A 19,387-nucleotide genomic window follows, 5' to 3' on the forward strand; every position below is an offset into this window, starting at 1 on the left:
ACTTTGTGGTCAGGGAAGGCAAGTTTCACCCTCCTTCTACCAACATTCAAAGGGCAAATGATTTGTCTCAGGACCTGTATTGAATGCAGGGCCCTGGAGCTAATTATGGCCAAACACTTATTGAGCAGATGGTAGGCTCTTTATATTCTCTTTCACTGAATTCTCACAGTAACTGTGTGAGGGATGTGGCCTGGCTGAGCAGGTGGAGGCCTTGGTGGTCCACGCTCGTCACAGGCACAGGCCAGCTTTCCAACAGCCTGGAGAAGGCACTGTGTTGGGGAGGAATGACTGGGAGTCCTCCTAGATAAACCTGACATTGTCAGACAGACACTGCCAGAAGGAAGATCACGTCGGGAGGGAGGCTTACAGAGCAGGATCAGGATTTTGAAGCATCAAGTGTAAATTTACTCATCTTTTTGTCTACCTGGCGTTCCATCTCATTTGAAGGTTATATGGCTAGGTGGCCCAGTGTCTGTCTGTCCAGCTGGAGATCTGTGTGGCTCACTGAGTATCTACCTGTCTAGATGGGGTCTGTCTGGCTGCTTTCTGGCTGGGGGTCTGCATGTCTGTCCAGTCATGGGTTTGTCTGAGGATCTTTTCAAGTTAGGAGTCGGTCTGTCCGGAGTTTATTTTTCCAGCTGAGTCTACTTGGAGGTTTACCAGTCTATCAGTATGAGGTCAGTCCACGTGACTGTGAGGCTAGAGGGCTGTCTTGCTGGCTGCAGATTTGTCTGCCAAGCTGGTGGTCTGTGTGCATCTGCTGTCCAGCTCAAGGGCTGGAGGCTTGTCTGGCTAGAAGCCTGTGTGAACAGCTAGGGGTCTGACTTGTTGGGGTCCAGTCATCTGTCCAGATGGGGGTCTACGCGTTCATCTGGTTTGGGGGTCTGTTCATCCAACTTGGGATCTAGCTGGCCAGTTGGCTTGGGGTCCATTTATTTCTCTGGCTGAGGATGGTGTGTCATTGTGGCTAGGAATCTATCTGTCCGACTAGGAGTCCACCCATCCAATGGGGTCCTATGTATCTGAGGGCTAGGAGCCCATCTGGCTAGCAGGGATTCCATCTACCTGAAGATTTGCAGTGTGTGTCCAACTGGCAGATGGTCTGGGTAGTGGAGGATCTGTCTGGCTCATGATGCTTTTTCTATATGAGGGTCCATCTGCCTATGTGACCAGTTGACTGCCTGAGTGTCCACCTGGGTGTCTTCCCAGCAGAAGATATATCAATTTCTCTGCCAAAATGGGGGGTCTGCCCACCTGTCTGCCTAGTTGGAAGTCTGGCTGGCTGGGTGGGGTGTCTGTGTAATCAAGGGTCCGTGTGGCTAGTATCTGCCTGGCTGGAGTCCAGTTGGCTAGTTGGGAGTCTGTGTGACCAGGTCTGTCAGGCCTGTCTGCCATGGGAGTGGGTCTGTGTAGCTGGGAGGTCTGTCTAGCTGAGAGGACATCTGTGTCTATTCAGCTGGGTATCTCTTTACATCTGCCTGGGAGTCTGTCTAGCCAAGGGTTTATCTGGCTGATGTCCGTCTAGCTGCTTAGCTGGGGGAAGTGGTCTGTCTTTTGGGTGGTCTGTTTTGCATGGAGTGGTCTGTTAGGCTGTCAGTGGGTCACTCTCTCTGGCTGGAGGTCCACCCATGGACTGTCCCTCTGAAGGTCTGGCTGTCTAAGGGAATTGCTATATGCCTGTCCAGGTTGGGATTCCATCTGTCTGCCTGCCCATCTGGGGATCTTTTCACCTGTCTGAAATCAGTCTGCTTGGCTGTTGTTATGCCTGGCTTCCATCTGTCTGAATGGTGGAGGTCAACGGGGGTCCATCCATCTCCCTGTGTTATAAGCTGAGTGTCTGAGTGAGGGAGGCTCAGATACTGAGATGAACCAGTCCTTCAAGTGGTGAAGGGGACAGTCTCCAGAAGCGTATCTGTCCATCCTTCCCTTCACAGCCGGGAGCCCTGCCCAGACTCTTGGGGTTGAATTTATTCTTGAATATGCTCAGTGTAACCTCACCAGCCATCGTCAACCAACTACCTCCCCAAGCCTCACGCCTTGAACGTTATGATCACTGAGGCAAAGCCCCCATATTTTCCACACTGAGAAACTTTTATTTTGATTCAGCCCAGCAACCCCATTCCCAGCACGTCACAGAGTAGAGCACGGCCCTCAGCAGTCCAGGAACCCACGTGGACCAGGCACCCAACAGGCAGGCAAGGGCGCTGCACTCACACGCGGGTCCACTCGGCAGGCGGGTCCCGGGGTCCTTTAGGCCTTCCAATGCGCAGGTTGAAGCCTGGAAAAGGAAGGGCACCGTAGGGATCACGGAGAAGCTGAGGTGCAGAGAGGTAGGCAACTCGTGGAAAGTCACCCCCAAGCCTCCAGGCCCTCACGGTTTGCTGCTGACACATCCACAGGACTCCGAGGGCGTGTGTTTTCCTAACACCATCTTAAAGCCCCAAATGCCTGGGATTCAGTTAAAACTGTAGAGAGTCCCAGCGACCCAGGCTGTCTGACTTACCTAGCCCACCAGTCTGAGCTCCATCTACCACGTCCTCGTAGGCGCCAGGCCCTGCTGGGCTTTGGTCAACAGGAACTGCGGGCAGAAAACCACCTAACAGATCGGCTCAGGCCGCCCCTCGAAGTTCCGGAGAGCCACTCGGAGGCAAATGCGCATCCTCCCAGGCCAGAGAAGGCAGGCTGGGGACCGGGCGCCGGGGCCCAGCAGGAGGGTGCGTGGCCAGGGGCGTGACCAAATCGGAGACCTCCGCCCAGACTAGGTGGTCGGGCCAGAGACCGCGGTTTGGCCCGGGACGCTTCCGGGCGTGACCAGAGGACGGGCGGTTGTCCCAGAGGCGTGGCCGGGGAAGCCAGGACGTCAGCCTCCGGGGCGTGACCGGGCCGGACTCGGTGGAGGGGGGGTGGGGGTCCTCGTGGCCTCCAGACCCTCCAGACCGCAGCCACAGGGGGTCGGGAGACGGAGCAGGTCGGGGCCAGCCCTCCCCAGCCCCGCGCCCGGGCCGCGTCGACTTACCGCGGCCGGGCAGCGGCCCGCGCCCGTCCTCCGCGTGCGCCTGGGGCCGCCGGGCGCGCGGCGTCACCTGGCTGTAGAGGGGCGTCTCCTCCGCGCCGCGCGCCCGCGCGCCCGCCCCTGTCCCGGTGCCCGCGGGGGCCGCGCGCTTCTGCACCACAGCGTACGTGTCGGCCATGGCGAGGCCCGGGGGCCCGGGTACCGAGATGCTCCTGCGGGTGGGGAGGAAGTGAAGCGGCGGCGCCGAGGCTGGGGAGGGAGGGGGCAGCGCGCTCGGCGCGCAAACCACCGGCTTCCTTCCCGCCCGAGGCGGCGCGCAGTTACGGAGCGAGGAGGTGGAGGTGGCAGCGTCTCTGGGGAAAGGGGTCTCGTCTCTGTGTCCCTAGCGCCCAGCAGGTTGGGTGGATGAAGGAAGGAAGGGGCCAGCCTGGCAGGTGAATGGGGCAAGATATTGGTATTGAGGATTGGTCATTTCTGTGTAGTTGTCTGTTGAATAAATGAATGAGGAAGTGACATCTAAAGAGAAGCAAGGGAGAGTCTCAAAATGGAGGGCTGGTCTCAGGGACCAAGGGCTGAAGTCTCTGCTGCACCCGACATGAGGCCTTACAGTTGGGTGGCCTCAAAAAATATCTGCTGAATTAACGAGTGGAAAAGCGAGGAGAGAACTAACATCGGGAGCTAGCCTGAGAGGCAGAGGCAATGGATCTCTGGGATTAAAGAATCATCTTGTGGAGGGTTCCCAGAGGTCAGCTGCAAGAAAGGGCCAGTGAATATTTGGTGAACTGAACGGCAAGGAAGGGGCTGGTGTTTCAAGGGTGAGGAAAGGGCCAGCCTCCAAGGACGAGAAAGTGAAAATGGAAGACTGAGGGGAGGGGGCTGGGTACCTGAGAACCCTGCCGGATGGGCGGGCTGTGGCAGGAAGGGTGTGGGAAGTCCGGAGGGAGAAGGCATCATCGTAGAGTGGGGCACAATTCTGGGGAAAGGCAGGAGGGAAAGGCATGAGGCTTCGGAGGACGCTATCCAGGCTCCTAGTGGTGCAAGGTCACTGTGGGCTCTGTGGGGGAAGCTTAAGAGGGGACAGTGATAAGGGAGCAAGGAGGAGGACAAAGGTAGATATCATAGTGCGTCAGTCCCTGCTCCCGGAGGGAGTCCAAGGGCTGGATGCTGGCGCTGGTGGTGGCCATAGACCTCTGCTCTGGGTCCTGGTCTCTGAGGATTGGAAGGGGACCTTGGTACCTCCTTGAGGTTCTGGTAGTGAGGGCTGGCATTTTGGAGCGCTGAGAAGAACATCTGAGCCACTGTGTGGTACAGGAACCTGTACTGCTCCTGAAGGGGTGGGGGAGGGAAGAGGGGTCATCGAGAAGGAAAGACCAGAACAGGAGGGATATGTCCTTGGAACGAGGAGACCCGGCTCCCACCTCTGTCTGTATGGCTGCAGGCCGCTGCCTCCGAATCTCGAGGACCACATTGAAGAGGCTGAAGTTAGGTGGGATCATCTAGGGCAGAGAGATGGGCACTTGAGCAGGACCTCATAGGCACAGGACCCACACTGCGCTGTATGCCCTCTTCATACCTGGGTCAGAAGCAGCTGTCTCACATAATCCAGGGTGCACAGGACACCTGTTCGCCCACAGCCCGCGCTGACAAGTGAGAATCAGAGTGAGCTTGGTCAGGGCCTGCCTGCAACCCCTTTTAAAGGGGGCATTTGGGGCTGGGGGTGAGGGCCTTAATGGAGTGTCCCCTGCAGCACTTTTTGATTCCCAGAATCCCAGATTATAATTTGAAAGGAAAACCTTTCTAATTGCTTATATTTGTTGAGCATCAACTGTGTACTTACTCCCTAGCAGTCTGTGCTCAATAAATACTAACCATTTCAGCTGCAACTTGAGCAAGTGTGGCCTCAGGTTTCTTGAAACAGGCACTCAGACTGTAAGACTGGCTCCAAGCCCTGCACTATCCTCCCTGTCCCCTCTCCACCACCATCCCCTCTGTCTCACCAGACCCCCATAAAGCCCATTTTCCTAAACCTGCAGTGGACACAGAGGGGGCTGGGGCCAGATCCCTGGAGGCGCCGGGCTTCCTCCACCATGGCGAGCACGTGGTCGGGATTGCTAGGGACCCCTCTGTCTGGCCAGGACATATACTGCAGCTGGTACACAGAGCGGGATTCCTGAAACATAGGAAATGAGGGGCAAAGAATAAAAAAAGAAAGAAATGCATTTATTGAGCCCCTGTTACATGTCAGCCCTAGTTCTCTACATCCTCCGTTTAAATGCAACAGATAATAACTGAAGAGATGGGTACTATTGTTAATGCACATTTTACAGATGAGAAAACAGAGACAGGAAACAGCTCTCCCTATGTAGGAGTCTCCTCCTCCCCTTTCAGTACCTTCTGGAAGGTGACCTGAAGAGTCCTGAGCGTAATGTCTGCATTCAGCCATGTCTCCCTTGTCTGTGGATATGGGGCATGTGAGAAGAGGGCAGAGAACAAAGATCACAGGTGCCAAAAGACATATTTACAAAAAACAAAGCATTTCTGATTAAAAATCAAATACAGGGAGTTCCCTGGTGCCCTAGTGGTTAGAATTCTGGGCTTTCACTGCCATGGCCTGGGTTCAATCCCTGGTCAGGGAACTGAGATCCTGCAAGCCATGCAGCATGGCCCCCCCAAAAAAACAAAAGAAAAATCAAATACAAACAACATATTTTTAAAAATTAATTTAGCCCGAATATCTCCCATGGCTTTTGTGAAGGAAACATTTCACAAAGGGGAGAAAGAGGAACTATGATTAAATATCCAACAAGCTCATTTACAGTGAAACAAAGAAACGTCTTTTGTTCTAAAACAAGTTTCATTGTATTTATTCAATACCAATTGTATTTATGACTTATGAGAGATTTTCCTGAGTTCTTTTGAAAGGGTAAGGGAAATAAGAATTTTAAGAACCTAACCAGGCACATGAACATTTACAGAGATAACCATGATAGTAGTTAAAATGCAAAAACAGTATATAATGAGTTCTGACTATTTGCAATGCTAATACCAGAGCGCTCCCTGCAGTGTGAGTGGGACTGTGGGAAAACTGTTCAGGCCCAGCCCAAAAGCTTTCCACTCAGAATCATCTGTGAAATCTTCCACAACATCCGAGACTTCATAAAGTGCTGTTCCCACCTCTGCCCCAGCTCACCAGAGTGATGCAGAAAAGCCCAATCTGCAGTGGCTCCTGTTCTTGGGCCCAATAACGCTCACACTTTTTCTGCAAAAGGCAAGGGGAAAAGGGCAGAGAGTGAAGAGGGGGAGTCTGCCTCAAAGTTCAGATCAACACGTGCACACCCCGCATGGGACAGCTCAGGTTGCTGGTGGAAGCACAGACAACTGAAACTTCAAAGGAGGCCAGGCAGCAGAACCTTATCAGAGTAAACACAGACAGACTCAATGGAGATGTGAGCTTCTGACTGTGCAGGAGGAAGACAGTCCAGAATATTCTACTTCTGTAAGCAACTGAAAACCTGGACAAAATATATGAGCCACTATTTTCAGACACTGGTCCACAGTCTTGCAGGACTGTGATCACTGAACAACGGGAAACACATGAGTCAAACCTTATGACCTCCCCAGCTTACTGCCAAGAGGCAGTAACCAGGCTGCAGAACCTGGAGAGTTTGATGAGCCCACTGAGTTGAGGAACCAGAGATCTTGGCTCGGGGAGGCCAAGGCAGAGGTCTTGAGAGAACAGCACTATGCAAACAAAAGCAAAGAACTCCAGAAGTCTGCATAGGGGTCCCCTTAAGTCTTTAGCTGAATAATGATCTGGGCACATATGACACGAAACCCCATGAAGCTAGGAAGGAATAACTTCCCTTGAAGGAATAATAGCTAGGGAACTATAAGATGAACATTTCCTAGGGCTCACAGTGGGACAGAAATAATTTACATTTCCTCCAGCCACAGTGGAGAGACCTGAGTGATTAAAAGGGGCATTCAGTAGGGAACCTGAAGGATCAAACATTGAAAGTAAAAGAACTTAGTTCTAGAATAAAGGCTTCTCTAGACTCGCCCTACAAAAGCTTAGAAACAAACCTTAAAATGATCAAATATCTAAAATATCTAAAATATCTAAAACTGCCTTCCACAAAAAGTCTAACACTTTTTAAAGGAAGGTAAAAAATCCAAAATTTACTTTTGTAAAATTTAAAATATTGAGCATCCAATAAAAATTTACTAGACATACAAAGAAGCAAGAAAATATAACCTATACCCAGGAGAAAAAGCAGCAGAAAAAGACCCAATAGAGATGAGGAAACAAGCAGACAAAGACTTTGAAACAGCCTTTATAAATATTATAAATATGTTCAAAAATGAAAAGGGAACCACAAAAGGGATGGAAGTGAAATAAAAGATATAAAAAAGACCTAAATGGAACTTCTAGAGAGGAAAAATAAAATATATGAAATAAAAAATTCACTAAGACCCATGAAAAGATGTTCAACATCAGTAATTACTAGAGAAATGCAAATCAAAACTACAATGAGGTACCGCCTCACACTGGTCAGAATGGCCATCATGAAAATGTCTACAAATAACAAATGCTGGAGAGGGTGTGGAGAAAAGAGAACCTCCCACATTGCTGGTGGGAATGTAAATTGATGCAGCCACTATGGAAAACAGTATGGAGGTTCCTCAAAAAACTAAAAATAGAGTTACCATATGATCCAGCAATCTCACTCCTGGGCATACATCCGGACAAAGCTATAATTTGAAGAGATACATGCACCCCTGTGTTCATAGCAGCACTACTCAAAATAGCTAAGACATGGAAACAACCTAAATGTCTATCGACAGATGAATGGGTAAAGAAGATGAGGTATATATATACAATATACTCAGCCATAAAAAAGAATGAAATAATGCCATTTGCAGCAACATGGATGGACCTAGAGATTATCATACTAAGGGAAGTAAGTCAGAAAGAGAAAGACAAATACCATAGGATATCACTAAATATCTAACATATGACACAAATAAATTTATCTACAAAACAGAAACAGACTCACAGAGATACAGAACAGACTTGTAGTTGCTGTGGGCAAGGGGGTGGGGAGGGATGGACTGGAAGTTTGGGATTAGCAAATGCAAACTATTATATATAGAATGGATAAACAACGAGGTCCTACTGTATAGCACAGGGAACTGTATTCAATATCCTGTGATAAACCATAATGGAAAAGAATATGAAAAAAAATTCACTCTCTAATAGCAGATTAGACACCAGAAGATCAGTGAACACAAAGGCATAGCAATAGAAACTATTCAAAATGAAAAAGAGAGAGAAAAACTGGGGAAAAAAACTAAGAGAGAGAATCAGATACCTGTGGAAATATATATCAAGTGGCCTAATGTATGTGTACCTGGAGTCCAGAAGGAGAGGAGAGGGGAGAATAGAAGCTATTTTTGAATAAACAATAGCTGGAAAATTTTCCAAATTTGATGAAACTATGAACCCACAGATCCAAGAAGGTCAATGAACCAGAGGGAGAATAATCATAAAGAAAGCCACACCAAGGTAGCTCATGATCAAATTGCTGAAAAACAATGATAAAGAAAAAAATCTTAAAAGCATCACACATAAAAAAGACACATTACATACTGAGGAATAAGGATGACAGCAGAATTTTGTTAGAAACTCTGCAAGCCAGAGATCAATGCTGTGACACCCTAAAAATGCTGAAATTAAAAAAACTTTCAGACAAAAGCTGAGAGACTTTGTCACAAGCAAAACTGCACTATGAGAAATATTATAATAAGCTTTTCATACAAAAGGAACCAGGTGGAATACAGACCCACACAAAGGGATGAAAAGTAAAGAAAAAGGTAAATATGTAGCTAAATGTAAAAGGTATTTCTCATTTTTAACATCTTTAAAAGATAATCTAGTGAATTTTACCAAAAAAGGAGGAATTAATAGCAATCCTTCACAAACTTTTCCAAAAAATTGAAGGAACATTTGCCAACATATTTTATGAGACCAGTATTACTCTGCTACCAAAACCAGACAGATATCACAAGAAAAGAAAACTACTAAGCAGCGTCTCAAGAATATAGACAGAAGAATCCTCAACACAATATTAACAAAGGATTTTACACAGGATCAGGTGGGATTAATCCCAGGAACACATATATGAAAATCAATACATGAAGGTCAATCAATATCATATACCATAATAATAGAAAATGAAACAAAAACACATGATCAACTTAATAGATGCAGAAAAAAAATCTGAACAAAATCCAATACATTTTCATATAAAAATATGAAAGGAACTAGACATAGAAAGGAAATTCCCCATCTTGATTTACAAAGCAAAACCAACAACAACAAAAAATATCTACCAAAACCTACAACTAACCTAATACTTAATGGTGAAAGACTGAATGTTTTGTGCTTAAGATCAGGAACAAGACAAGAATGTTTGCACTTTTTTGTACTGGAAGTTGTAGACAGTGCAATTAGGAAAAAAGAAATGAAGGAAGGAAAGGAGGGAAGGTAGGAGGGAGGAAGCAAGAGAGAGAAAAAAGAAAAGGAAAGGAAAGGAAAGAAAAGAAAAAAAAAGATAGGGAGAGAAGGAAGAAGAAAGAAAGGAAGGGAGGTTACCCAGATTGGAAAGGAAGAAGCAAAAGTATGTCAACTTGCAGATAGCATGATATTATATATAGAAAACCCTAAAGAATGCGCGCACACACACACACACACACACACTATTAGAACTAATAAGCGAGTTCGGCAAGGTTGCAGGATACAAAGTCAATATAGAAAAATCAACTGTATTTTCATATTTAAAAAACTATTATTTGCAATACCTCCCACCCACCCCCAGAATTGATAGATTCAATGAAATCCTTATCAGAATCCTAGAAGGCTTTTTGAAGATATGGGCAAGCTGATCTTAACATTAATATATAAACAATATGTTAACATTAATAAATGTGTTATGGATTCCCAAGACTGCCCTCAGGTTTGATGACTCAATAGGAGGGCTCACAGGACTCAGCATAGAGTTGTACTTGTGGCTACAATTTATCGCAATGAAAGGTTACAGGATAAAACAGCAAAGGGAGAAGGCGCACAGGGTGAAGTCTGCAGGAAACAGGGTGCCAGCTTCCAAGGTTCTTCTCCCAGTGGAGTCACATAGAATGTGCTTAATTCCTCCAGAATGAGTTGTGACCACACATGTGAAATGTCCACAGGGACATTTAGGAATTCAGTGCCCAGGGTTTTTACTGGGGGACTCTATGTGGTAGGTAGGCACCTCTGACTAGCATGTGACAAAACTTCAGACTCCCAGAGGGAAAGCAGATGTTCACATAAACCTACTGTCACATAGACATGTTGTTTGTATAAACAGTTTAGGCATGGTGAGCCACTCTTATTAGAAATCCAATTTCCAGTCAAGAGCCAACCTTGCAGGAAGTTCTTTTTAAGCATAATCATTTATGCCTGATATGTTAACTCTTTTCTGCATGGCAAGTGACCCAGAATAGCCAAAACAATCTTGCAAAAAGAAGAACAAATTTGGAGGACTCACACTTCCTGATTTCAAAACTTACCACAAACCTACAATACCGAGTAGTACTGGCACAAAGATAGACATGTCGATCAATGGAATAGAATTGAGAGTCCAGAAATAAACCTTTACGTGTACACTCAATTGATTTTCAACAAAGTACCAAGACCATTCAATGGGGAAAGCACAGTCTTTTTAACAAATGGTGCTAGGACAACTGGGTATCTATAAACAAAAGAATGAATTTGGACCGCTGTCTTACACCATATACAAAAATTAACTCAAAATGAATCGGAGACCTAAACATAAGAGAGAAAACTATAAAACACTTAGAAGAAAACATAGGAGTAAATCTTTTTGACCTTTCGTTAGACAATGACTTGTTAGATACAACATCAAAAGCACATCAAAACAATAGATTGGAAGTCTTCAAAATTAAAAATTGTTTGTGCTTCAAAGGACACTATAAAGAAAATGAAAAGACACACCCACACAATGGAAAAAAATATTTCTAAATCATATACTGATAAGGGACTTGTATTCAGAAGAATTCTTACAACCCAATAATAAAAAGACAAATAACCCAATTAAAAAATGGGCAAAGGACCGAAACAAATTTTCTCCAAAGAAGACATACAAATGGAAAAATAAGCACATGAAAAGATGTTTGGTAAATGTAAACCACAAATCCACCTCATTAGGCAAATGCAAACCAAAACTGCAATGAGATACCACTTCCCATCCATTAGGATGGCTAATAAAAACAAAAGTGAAAACAGAAAATAACATGTCTTGGTGAGTGTTTGGAAAAATGGAACACTTGTGCATTGCTGGTGAGAATATAAGGTGGTCCAGCCACTGTGGAAAGCAACAACAACAAAATTAAACACAGAATTGCCATATGATCCAGTAATTAATTCTACTACCCAAAAGAATTGAAAACAAGGACTCAAAACAGATACTTATGTACTAATGTTCATAGCAGCACTATCACAGTAACCAAAAGGTAGAAACAACCCAAATGTCCATCAATAGGTGAATGGATAAACAAAATGTGGTACATACATACAATGAAATGTTATTCAGCCTTAAAAAGAATGAAATTCTGATACACTCTACAACATGGATGAACCTTGAAAACCTGATAAATGAAATAAGTCAGACACAAAAGAACAAGTATTGTATGACTCCACTGATATGAGGTACCTAGAAGAGGCAAATTAATAGAGACAGAAAGTAGAATAAAGGCTACCAACAGCTGCAGGAAGGGGAAATGGGAAGAAACTGTTAAATGGATACAGAGTTTCTGTTTGGGATGATGAACAAGTTCTGGAATTGGACAGTGGTAACGGTTTGCAACACTGTGAGTGTACTTAATGTTCCCAAATTGTACACTTGAGATCATTAAAATGGCAAAATTTATGTTATGTATATTTTACCACAACTGAAAAAAAAAAAAGACCCAATGAGTACAACTTCACATCAAACAGGATAGCAAAAATGAAAAAGACAGACAATAACAAGTGTTGGTAAGAATGTGGAGAAATTGGAACCTTCATACATTGCTGGTTGAAATGTAAAATGATATAGCCACTGTGGAAAACAGTTTGGTAGTTCCTCAAAATGTTAAAAATAGAGTTTACCATATGACCCAGCAATTCCACTTCTAGGTATATATCCAAGAGAAATGAAAGCATACTTCTACACAAAAACTTTCACATGAATGTTTATAGCAGCAATATTCATAATCACCAAAAAGTGGAAACAGCTCAAATTCTATGAAGTGATTAATGGATATATAAAATGTGGTAGATCCATTCAATGGAATGTTATTCAGCAATAAGAATGGGTGAAGTATTGATACATGCTACAATATATATTAGCCTTAAAACACAACCTTAGTGAAAGAAGCCAGTCATGAAAGACAACATATCATATGATTCCAGTTATAGGAAAAGTCCAGAGTGGGCAAATCTACAGAGACTAAAAATAGATTAGTAGTTGCCTAGGGTGGAGTTTGGTAGGAAATGCAGCATGACTGCTAATAGATACAAGGCTTCTTTATGGGGTAATGAAAAGGTTCTGAAATTCATTGTGGTGATGACTGTATAACTCAGGAATATATTAACAACAATTGAATTGCACACTTTAGATGGATGAATTGTATCTCAATAAAGTTGTTTTTTTTAAAGATAATCTGTAGGAAAAATAATAGCAGTGTGTTGTGTAGTATATTTTAAATTTGGAATCAAACCTAGGGCAACAATAGCTTGAAGCATGGAAAGAGAAAATTGAAATATGCTATTGTAAAGTTCTCACATTTTACATGAAATGATATAATATTATTTGAATATAGACTGTGATAAGTACACATTCCACTAAGAACACAAGCACATAATACAAAGAGGTATAACTAATAAGTGAATAATGACTGTGAGACAGAGTCATAAAAATTCGCAGTAAAAAAGAAGACAGAAAATAAGAAAGGAACAAAGAACCGATGGAACAAATAGAAAACAAATAGCAAAATCATAGATTTAGACACATTATTGGCACATTAAAGACTAAATACTCCAATTAAAGGCAGAGGTTGTCAGACTGGATAAAAAAGTAAGTACCCACAATATGCCAGCTATAACAAACACAGTTTAAAAATAAAAATGGGGAATTCCCTGGAAGTCCAGTGGTTAGGACTCTGCACTTCCATTGCAGGGGGCATGGGTTCAATCCCTGCTCAGGGAACTAAGAGGCTGCAAGCCCCGTGGTGCAGCCAAAAAAATAAATAAAATAAATAAAAATGAACACAGATAAAAAGTAAAAGAATTAAAATAGAGATATCATGCACACTCTAATCTAAAGAAGTTTAAATGGCTATATTAATATCAAAGTACACTTTAGAGAAAGGGATATTACCCTTTTCCTTTTAGAGATAAAAGGGACATTACATATTGAAAACAGGATTGATTCATCAGGATGACATAATCCTAACTGTATAAGCACTCAATTATAGAGTTGTAAAATATCTGAAGCAAAAACTGACAGAACTGAAAGGAGAAGTAGATAAATCTAAAATCAGAGTTAGAGATTTCAACACTCCTCTTTCAGCAAATAATAGGACAAGTAGATGAAAAAAAGTAAGAATAGGGACTTCCCTGGTAGTCCAGTGGTTAAGACTCTGCCCTTCCACTGCAGGGGGCACCCTTCCAGTGCAGTGGGCACAGGTTCGGTCCCTGGTCAGGGGAACTATGATCCCACATGCCACATGGCCAAAAAGAAAAAAAAAAAAGGTAAGAATAATAAGATTTGAATAATACTATTGAGAAACTTGTCCTAATTCACAGTTATAGAACAGCTGGAAGTTTCAACACTCCTCTCTTGGCAATTGATGGAACATTTAGAGAAAAGAAATCAGTAAGGATATAGAAGATACAGTAAAGATATAGAAGATATTAAAGTGTCTTTCAAAAAGACACAATCAATTTGACCTAACTGATATTTATAGAACACTCCACTCAACAAAGCAGAATACACATTCTTTTCAAGTGCACACAAAACATGTACCAAGATAGATCACATTCATGGCCACAAAACAAGTTTCAGTACATTTGAATCATATAAAGTTGTTCTTTGACCACAATGGAACTGAAAATTAATAACAGGAAGATATATGGAAAAGCCCCCAAATATTTGGAATTTAAGCACAGCCATGGTCAAATACCATTGGTCAAAGAAGAAATCACAAGAGAAAGTAGAAAATATTTTGAGCTAACTGAAAAAAAAGACACTACATACCAGTTTGTGAGATGTAGCTAGAGCACTGCATAGAAAAAAATGAATGATATTAAATACTTATATGTGGGGACTTCCCTGGTGGTCCAGTGGTTAAGAATCCATTTTGCAATGCAGGGGATGCCGGTTTGATCCCTGGTCGGGGAACTAAAATCCCACATACCACAGGGCAACTAAGCCCACATGCCGCAACTAGAGAGCCCATGTACTGCAACTAGAGAGCCCATGTGCCACAACTACAGCCCACGCACTTTGGAGCCCGTGTGCCACAGCTACAGAGCCCACATGCTCCAGAGCCCGCATGCCGCAACTACTGAGCCCGCGCACCACAACTAGAGAGAAGCTTGCGCACCGCAACTAAGAGCCCACGCACCGCAACAAAAAGATCCCCAATGCCGCAACTAAGACCCCATGCAGCCAAAAAGTAAATAAATATTTTTTAAAATACTTATATGTGAAAAAAAATCACAAATCTATTATCTAAGCTTAAGGAACTAGAAAAAAAAAGAGCAAGTTAAACCTAAACCAGAAGGAAGGAAATGATAAAGGGAAGAAATTAATGAAATAAACATGAAAAAATAGAGAAAATGAATAAAACTCAAAGCTGCTTCTTTGAAAAAATAATAAAATTGATAAGCCTCTAGCCCAGAGATTGGCTAACTTTCTATAAATGGCCAGATAATAATAGTTTAGACTTTGTGAGCCATACAATGTACTTAACTTGCAACTACTGAACTTGGCCATTGTAGCATGAAAGCAGGTATACACACTATGTAAACAAATGAGTGTGGCTATGTTCTTATACATTTTTATTTACAAAAACAGGCAGCAGGACAGATTTAGTACAACAACTAAAGTTTGCTTGTCTTTATTCTTGCCAGACCAATGTAGGAGAGAGAGACAGACAGACGACCAACCCTCAAAATTAGGAATGAAGAAGGTACATCACTACAGATTGTACAGACTCCATGATCAGCCAGCCATCCCGGGGCAGTACTTACGCCACCCCCAGCCCTGTCCATGGAGCACGCCAGGATGCAGAAACCATGTGCCTTCAATGTTGACATACATTCTTTGAGTAACTAATTTATGCTAATGGGCAAAACAAAGATCCCTGCCCTCATGGAACTTTTCTTCTTATCAGGAAGACAGAATAAACAATATACATAACACATTTGTAGATTATCTTGTATGTTAGAAGTTGGTAAGAACTGTGAAGAAAAAAATGAAAGTAGGACAAGGGAAGGAGAGTGAGAGTGCTTGGAGTTCCAAATGGGTGAGATCCAGGAAGATCTCATTGAGGAAGTAGCATTTGAGCCAAGACCTGAAGGTGGTGATGGAGCAGGCCAAGGGGAAAATGTCCCAGGCAGTGGGAACAAAGCATAGGACCCGAGGCAGAACAAAGGCCAGGGTGGTTGGAGTGGAGTGAATAAAGGGGAGAAAGGTGGAAAGAGAGATCAGAGCTGTACTGGGGAAGCCACAGTTATAGGGCCTTATGGTCTATGGTATGGAATGGGGCGGGAAGATCAGCAGGAGAGGGGTTGAGCCCCATGAATAAAAGGTAAAAGATCAACAAAAAAATTAAAGATAGTAATAGTGGGCTTAGCAGAGGTACAGTGAGGGTCACACCAAGAACTGGGCCATTGAGTCATGGCATCAGGGAAGAGGAGCTAGCAAGATTTCTCCTGTCTCCTCTCTGCACAAGGATATGCATTCTAGGGGCTGAGGACACCTACCTGCCCATTTTCAATCTCCTGACAGGCCATCAGGATCACCTAGACAAGAGGGGTAAGGGGAAAGGGAGGAGATTTGGTTTAGGGGGTGTGGTTATCAGGGCCAAGGGAGGACCCAGAATGTTGGACATACCTCACACCCCCCCAAAGCTGACCTTGACCCCAAACTCCCAGATCAGGCGCCAGAAGTCTAGCAAGGTGTGAGGCAGGGGTCCTTGCGTGGCGATGTAGGCCTGGCTTCCATCTGTGCCCTGGTAAAGGCTAAGTTCACTATGGAGATCCCGCTGTCCCCTCCACCACCTCTGCCCCTTCCCTAACGCCCAGCCTGACCCTGATGAAGTTGCCATTGATGTAGTCTCCATGTCCCTCTTCCTGGAGCAGGGAAAGGATCACTCGTGTCTTATCGTCTGCCAGCGGGAGAGGTGAGAAACGTGGAGTTTGTGGGTGACAGGGGCCTTGGCGGCCTCCCAGATGAAAGCCAGCAGGGGACAGCATACCTAGCAGGGATCCCATCGAGGTGCACTCGCAGACTGCTGGAGAGAAATGCAGCCACAGCAAGGCCCTGGGAGGGAGAGTTCTGGGGGCCCAGTGGTGGCACGGGGATCCGGGCTAACACCTGCACTGCCTCGGGGTGCGGGCATGCAAAGCAGCACCGACTCCCTCCAGAAGGTCCCCACTCCCACCCCCAACTTACACGGCAGCACATCTTTGTAGCGGTTCTTCCTCACATTTTCTGGTCGACTGCCAGCCTCAGTGGAACACACGCTGTCTGTCTTCCAGGAGGCTGAGCGGGCCCGGATGTCCTGGTGGGAGGACAGAAAGAAGACCCGGGAGAGGGAGGAGAGAGCAAGAGAGGAGACAGGTTAGGGTCCTGGGACACTGAGACTCTCACAGGGATACACAGCACGTGGCCTGTGAGAGGTGAGTGCAGTGCCCAGACAGCACAGGGCCTGCTAATTATGATTCCATAATAGTAGCGACTCAGAGTGCCTTCTCTGTGCCAGGCTCTGTGTGAGGGCATTGAACCACCTGCAAGGTCCCTCCAAAGTGGGTACTATTATTGACGTCCCCATCATGCCGGTGAGAAAGCTGAGGCACCACATGTTTGAGTGACTTGCTGAAAGTCCCACCCAGGAAGTGGCACAGTGAGTGAGTGAGTATTGAACTCAGACCTCTGAGCATCTACCCCCTGTACACTCAATGTGTATTTACATTGTATTGTGAACAATAATTGTAATATATTATGCATTTAAAATAACAAACATGGTGATACACAATATATAAGACAATATACAATGCATATGAATTATAATGAATAACACTACTTATGTAACTAGATACTATAGGTGCTTTACTACTGTTCCATTATTATAATTAGTGAATAGCATTACCATCATCAAGTATTCATAATCATGATGATAATAAGTAACACCTACCAAGCCCCCTGATGAGTGCAAGCCACTATTCTAAGTGTTCTATGCCCATCAAGTCATTTACATCCTCGTGGACACACTAGTGTAGTTCGTACCACTATTAATATTTTTACTATATAGATGAGGAAACCAAGGCCTAGAGAGACCCAAAGACTCCTGTGAGTACAGGAGGCTGCCTGCAGGAGGGTGGCCTCCAGCAGCTGGCACTTCTTACTGTCCCAGACTGGACCCAGACCCGGATGGACATGATGTCATGTACTACCTGGATATTATGTTTACATTTATTATGTACATTTTCATATAGAATAAATTATATATTTTGCATTTATTATGCATTTCTTATATATGATATTTATTTTTATATTTGTGTAAATTTAGATTTATCTTAAACTTCTTTTATCTATTTATTACATATTTTATTACTTAGGAACTTCAATAACTGCTTATTTGATAAATTATAATTCTATGTTGTATTTATGTGTATTCTACTGTTTTAAGAAGTTAACTAATGTTATTGTGTATATTATAGTTTACAATCATATTTATACATATTCACTATATATTTTCTATTTATTAATAAAATTATTTCATAAATGTTTGTTATCTATTTTTATTATACTCAACGATATATAGTCATTTATTAGATACATACATATATTTACCAAACTTATTTCTAAATTTGAGATGTCACCATATATTGTATTTGCATAGCACGTTTCCATGTTATTATATTTAAAATACCTCAGTACATGTAGATGCGATGCCTACGACGCTGCTGCGTTAGCATTCTTTACATACAGCTTGCACTACCCCATTGTAAAGTTTAGAATATTTATAACTAGTGACAAAGGCGCCTACAAAGTGAGAGCTCAAGATGTGCTAAGCACTTTTTACCCACACCGGTTGTTTTAATCCTCAGGCCAGTTGAGTCATCAATGTCCGCATTTCACCCAAGGAGAAACTGAGGCCAGAGGGACCGGATAAAGCGCCACAGGCCACAGCGCCTATTAGAGCCGGCGTCCACACACTCGCCGCAGCGGGGCCTCTTGGTTCCTCTTTCCCCAGCCCCTTCCTCCCCAGGACCACAGGAGTGACTGCCTGGTCGCCTGGAGCGGCCGGGCGTCGCGTGTCCAGCGCAGGTGAGCGCCTGCCCTGCTCAGCAACCGGACGATTCTGGGAGCGCGGCAAGGGCGCAGGGACCCGAGGGCGTGTGCGGCCCCGCCCGACCCGGCCGTGGACATAGCCCTCTGGGACCTACTGGCAGAGGGTGAAGACAGACAGGGAGAGAGGGCGACAGAGAGAGGTGCTGGGGAGAGAAAAACAGAGAGATCTCTAGGCGAGGAGATGCCCCTGGAGGTCGAGAGAGAGACAGAGAGACAGAGAGAGACAGAGAGAGAGACAGAGAGAGAGAGGCAAAGCGCAGCAGGGCGCACAGGAGAACAGACGTCTGGACCATCCTGGGCAAGGAGCCGAAGCGCGGCGCGCTGCCGGCCAACTCGGCCACTCACGCTGAACTCGTAGGCGAGGACCGCCCCCTCCCGGACTCCCCGTGCCTCCAGTTGCTTCAAGAAGCTCCTCGCCGCGTCCAAGCTGCAGCTCATGGCGCTGCCGGCTAGCGATGCCCAGTCCACCTGTGGCACTCCGCGCTCCCACCTAGTGTAGACTCCGTGGGAGGCTGCCGAGGCCCCGCCTCAGATCTCGCCAGCCAATGGAAGTGCGCAGCGGCGGACAGGGCGCTCCCCTCGGCCAATGACACTCAGAGCCCGCCCCAGCCTCGCCTACAGGCTCCCGGACCGGGGCGGCTGCCTGAGCGCTTGGTTCACCCGGGGTGGGCCAGGGACGTGGATCTTGCTC

General features: G+C 44.9%; 1 protein-coding gene across 5 annotated transcripts; it reads right to left on the bottom strand.

Annotated features, from left to right (window-relative positions):
- Positions 1-2,072: 2,072 nt before the first annotated feature.
- Positions 2,073-19,203, bottom strand: PTPN18 (protein tyrosine phosphatase non-receptor type 18). Of its 5 annotated transcripts, none has more exons than XM_027082436.1 (15): positions 19,042-19,203; positions 16,795-16,903; positions 16,431-16,507; positions 16,256-16,351; positions 16,104-16,142; positions 6,204-6,272; positions 5,405-5,467; positions 5,041-5,183; positions 4,587-4,653; positions 4,432-4,509; positions 4,250-4,339; positions 3,898-3,986; positions 3,017-3,225; positions 2,504-2,578; positions 2,073-2,278 (listed from the first exon to the last, which is right to left on the bottom strand). In XM_027082436.1, exons 1-15 carry the CDS (start codon positions 19,132-19,134, stop codon positions 2,211-2,213), a joined length of 1,365 nt encoding a protein of 454 aa, XP_026938237.1. In that variant the 5' UTR covers positions 19,135-19,203; the 3' UTR covers positions 2,073-2,210. The 5 variants fall into 5 exon arrangements, with proteins under 5 accessions (XP_026938237.1, XP_026938236.1, XP_026938235.1 ...); XM_027082435.1 differs by having other exon boundaries at positions 16,431-16,630; positions 19,042-19,172; XM_027082434.1 differs by having other exon boundaries at positions 16,431-16,633; positions 19,042-19,172.
- Positions 19,204-19,387: the final 184 nt, after the last annotated feature.

Source organism: Aethalodelphis obliquidens, unplaced genomic scaffold, assembly GCF_003676395.1.
Source record: "Aethalodelphis obliquidens isolate GAN/ISIS:26980383/991018 unplaced genomic scaffold, ASM367639v1 scaffold47, whole genome shotgun sequence".
Lineage (NCBI taxonomy): Eukaryota > Metazoa > Chordata > Mammalia > Artiodactyla > Delphinidae > Aethalodelphis > Aethalodelphis obliquidens.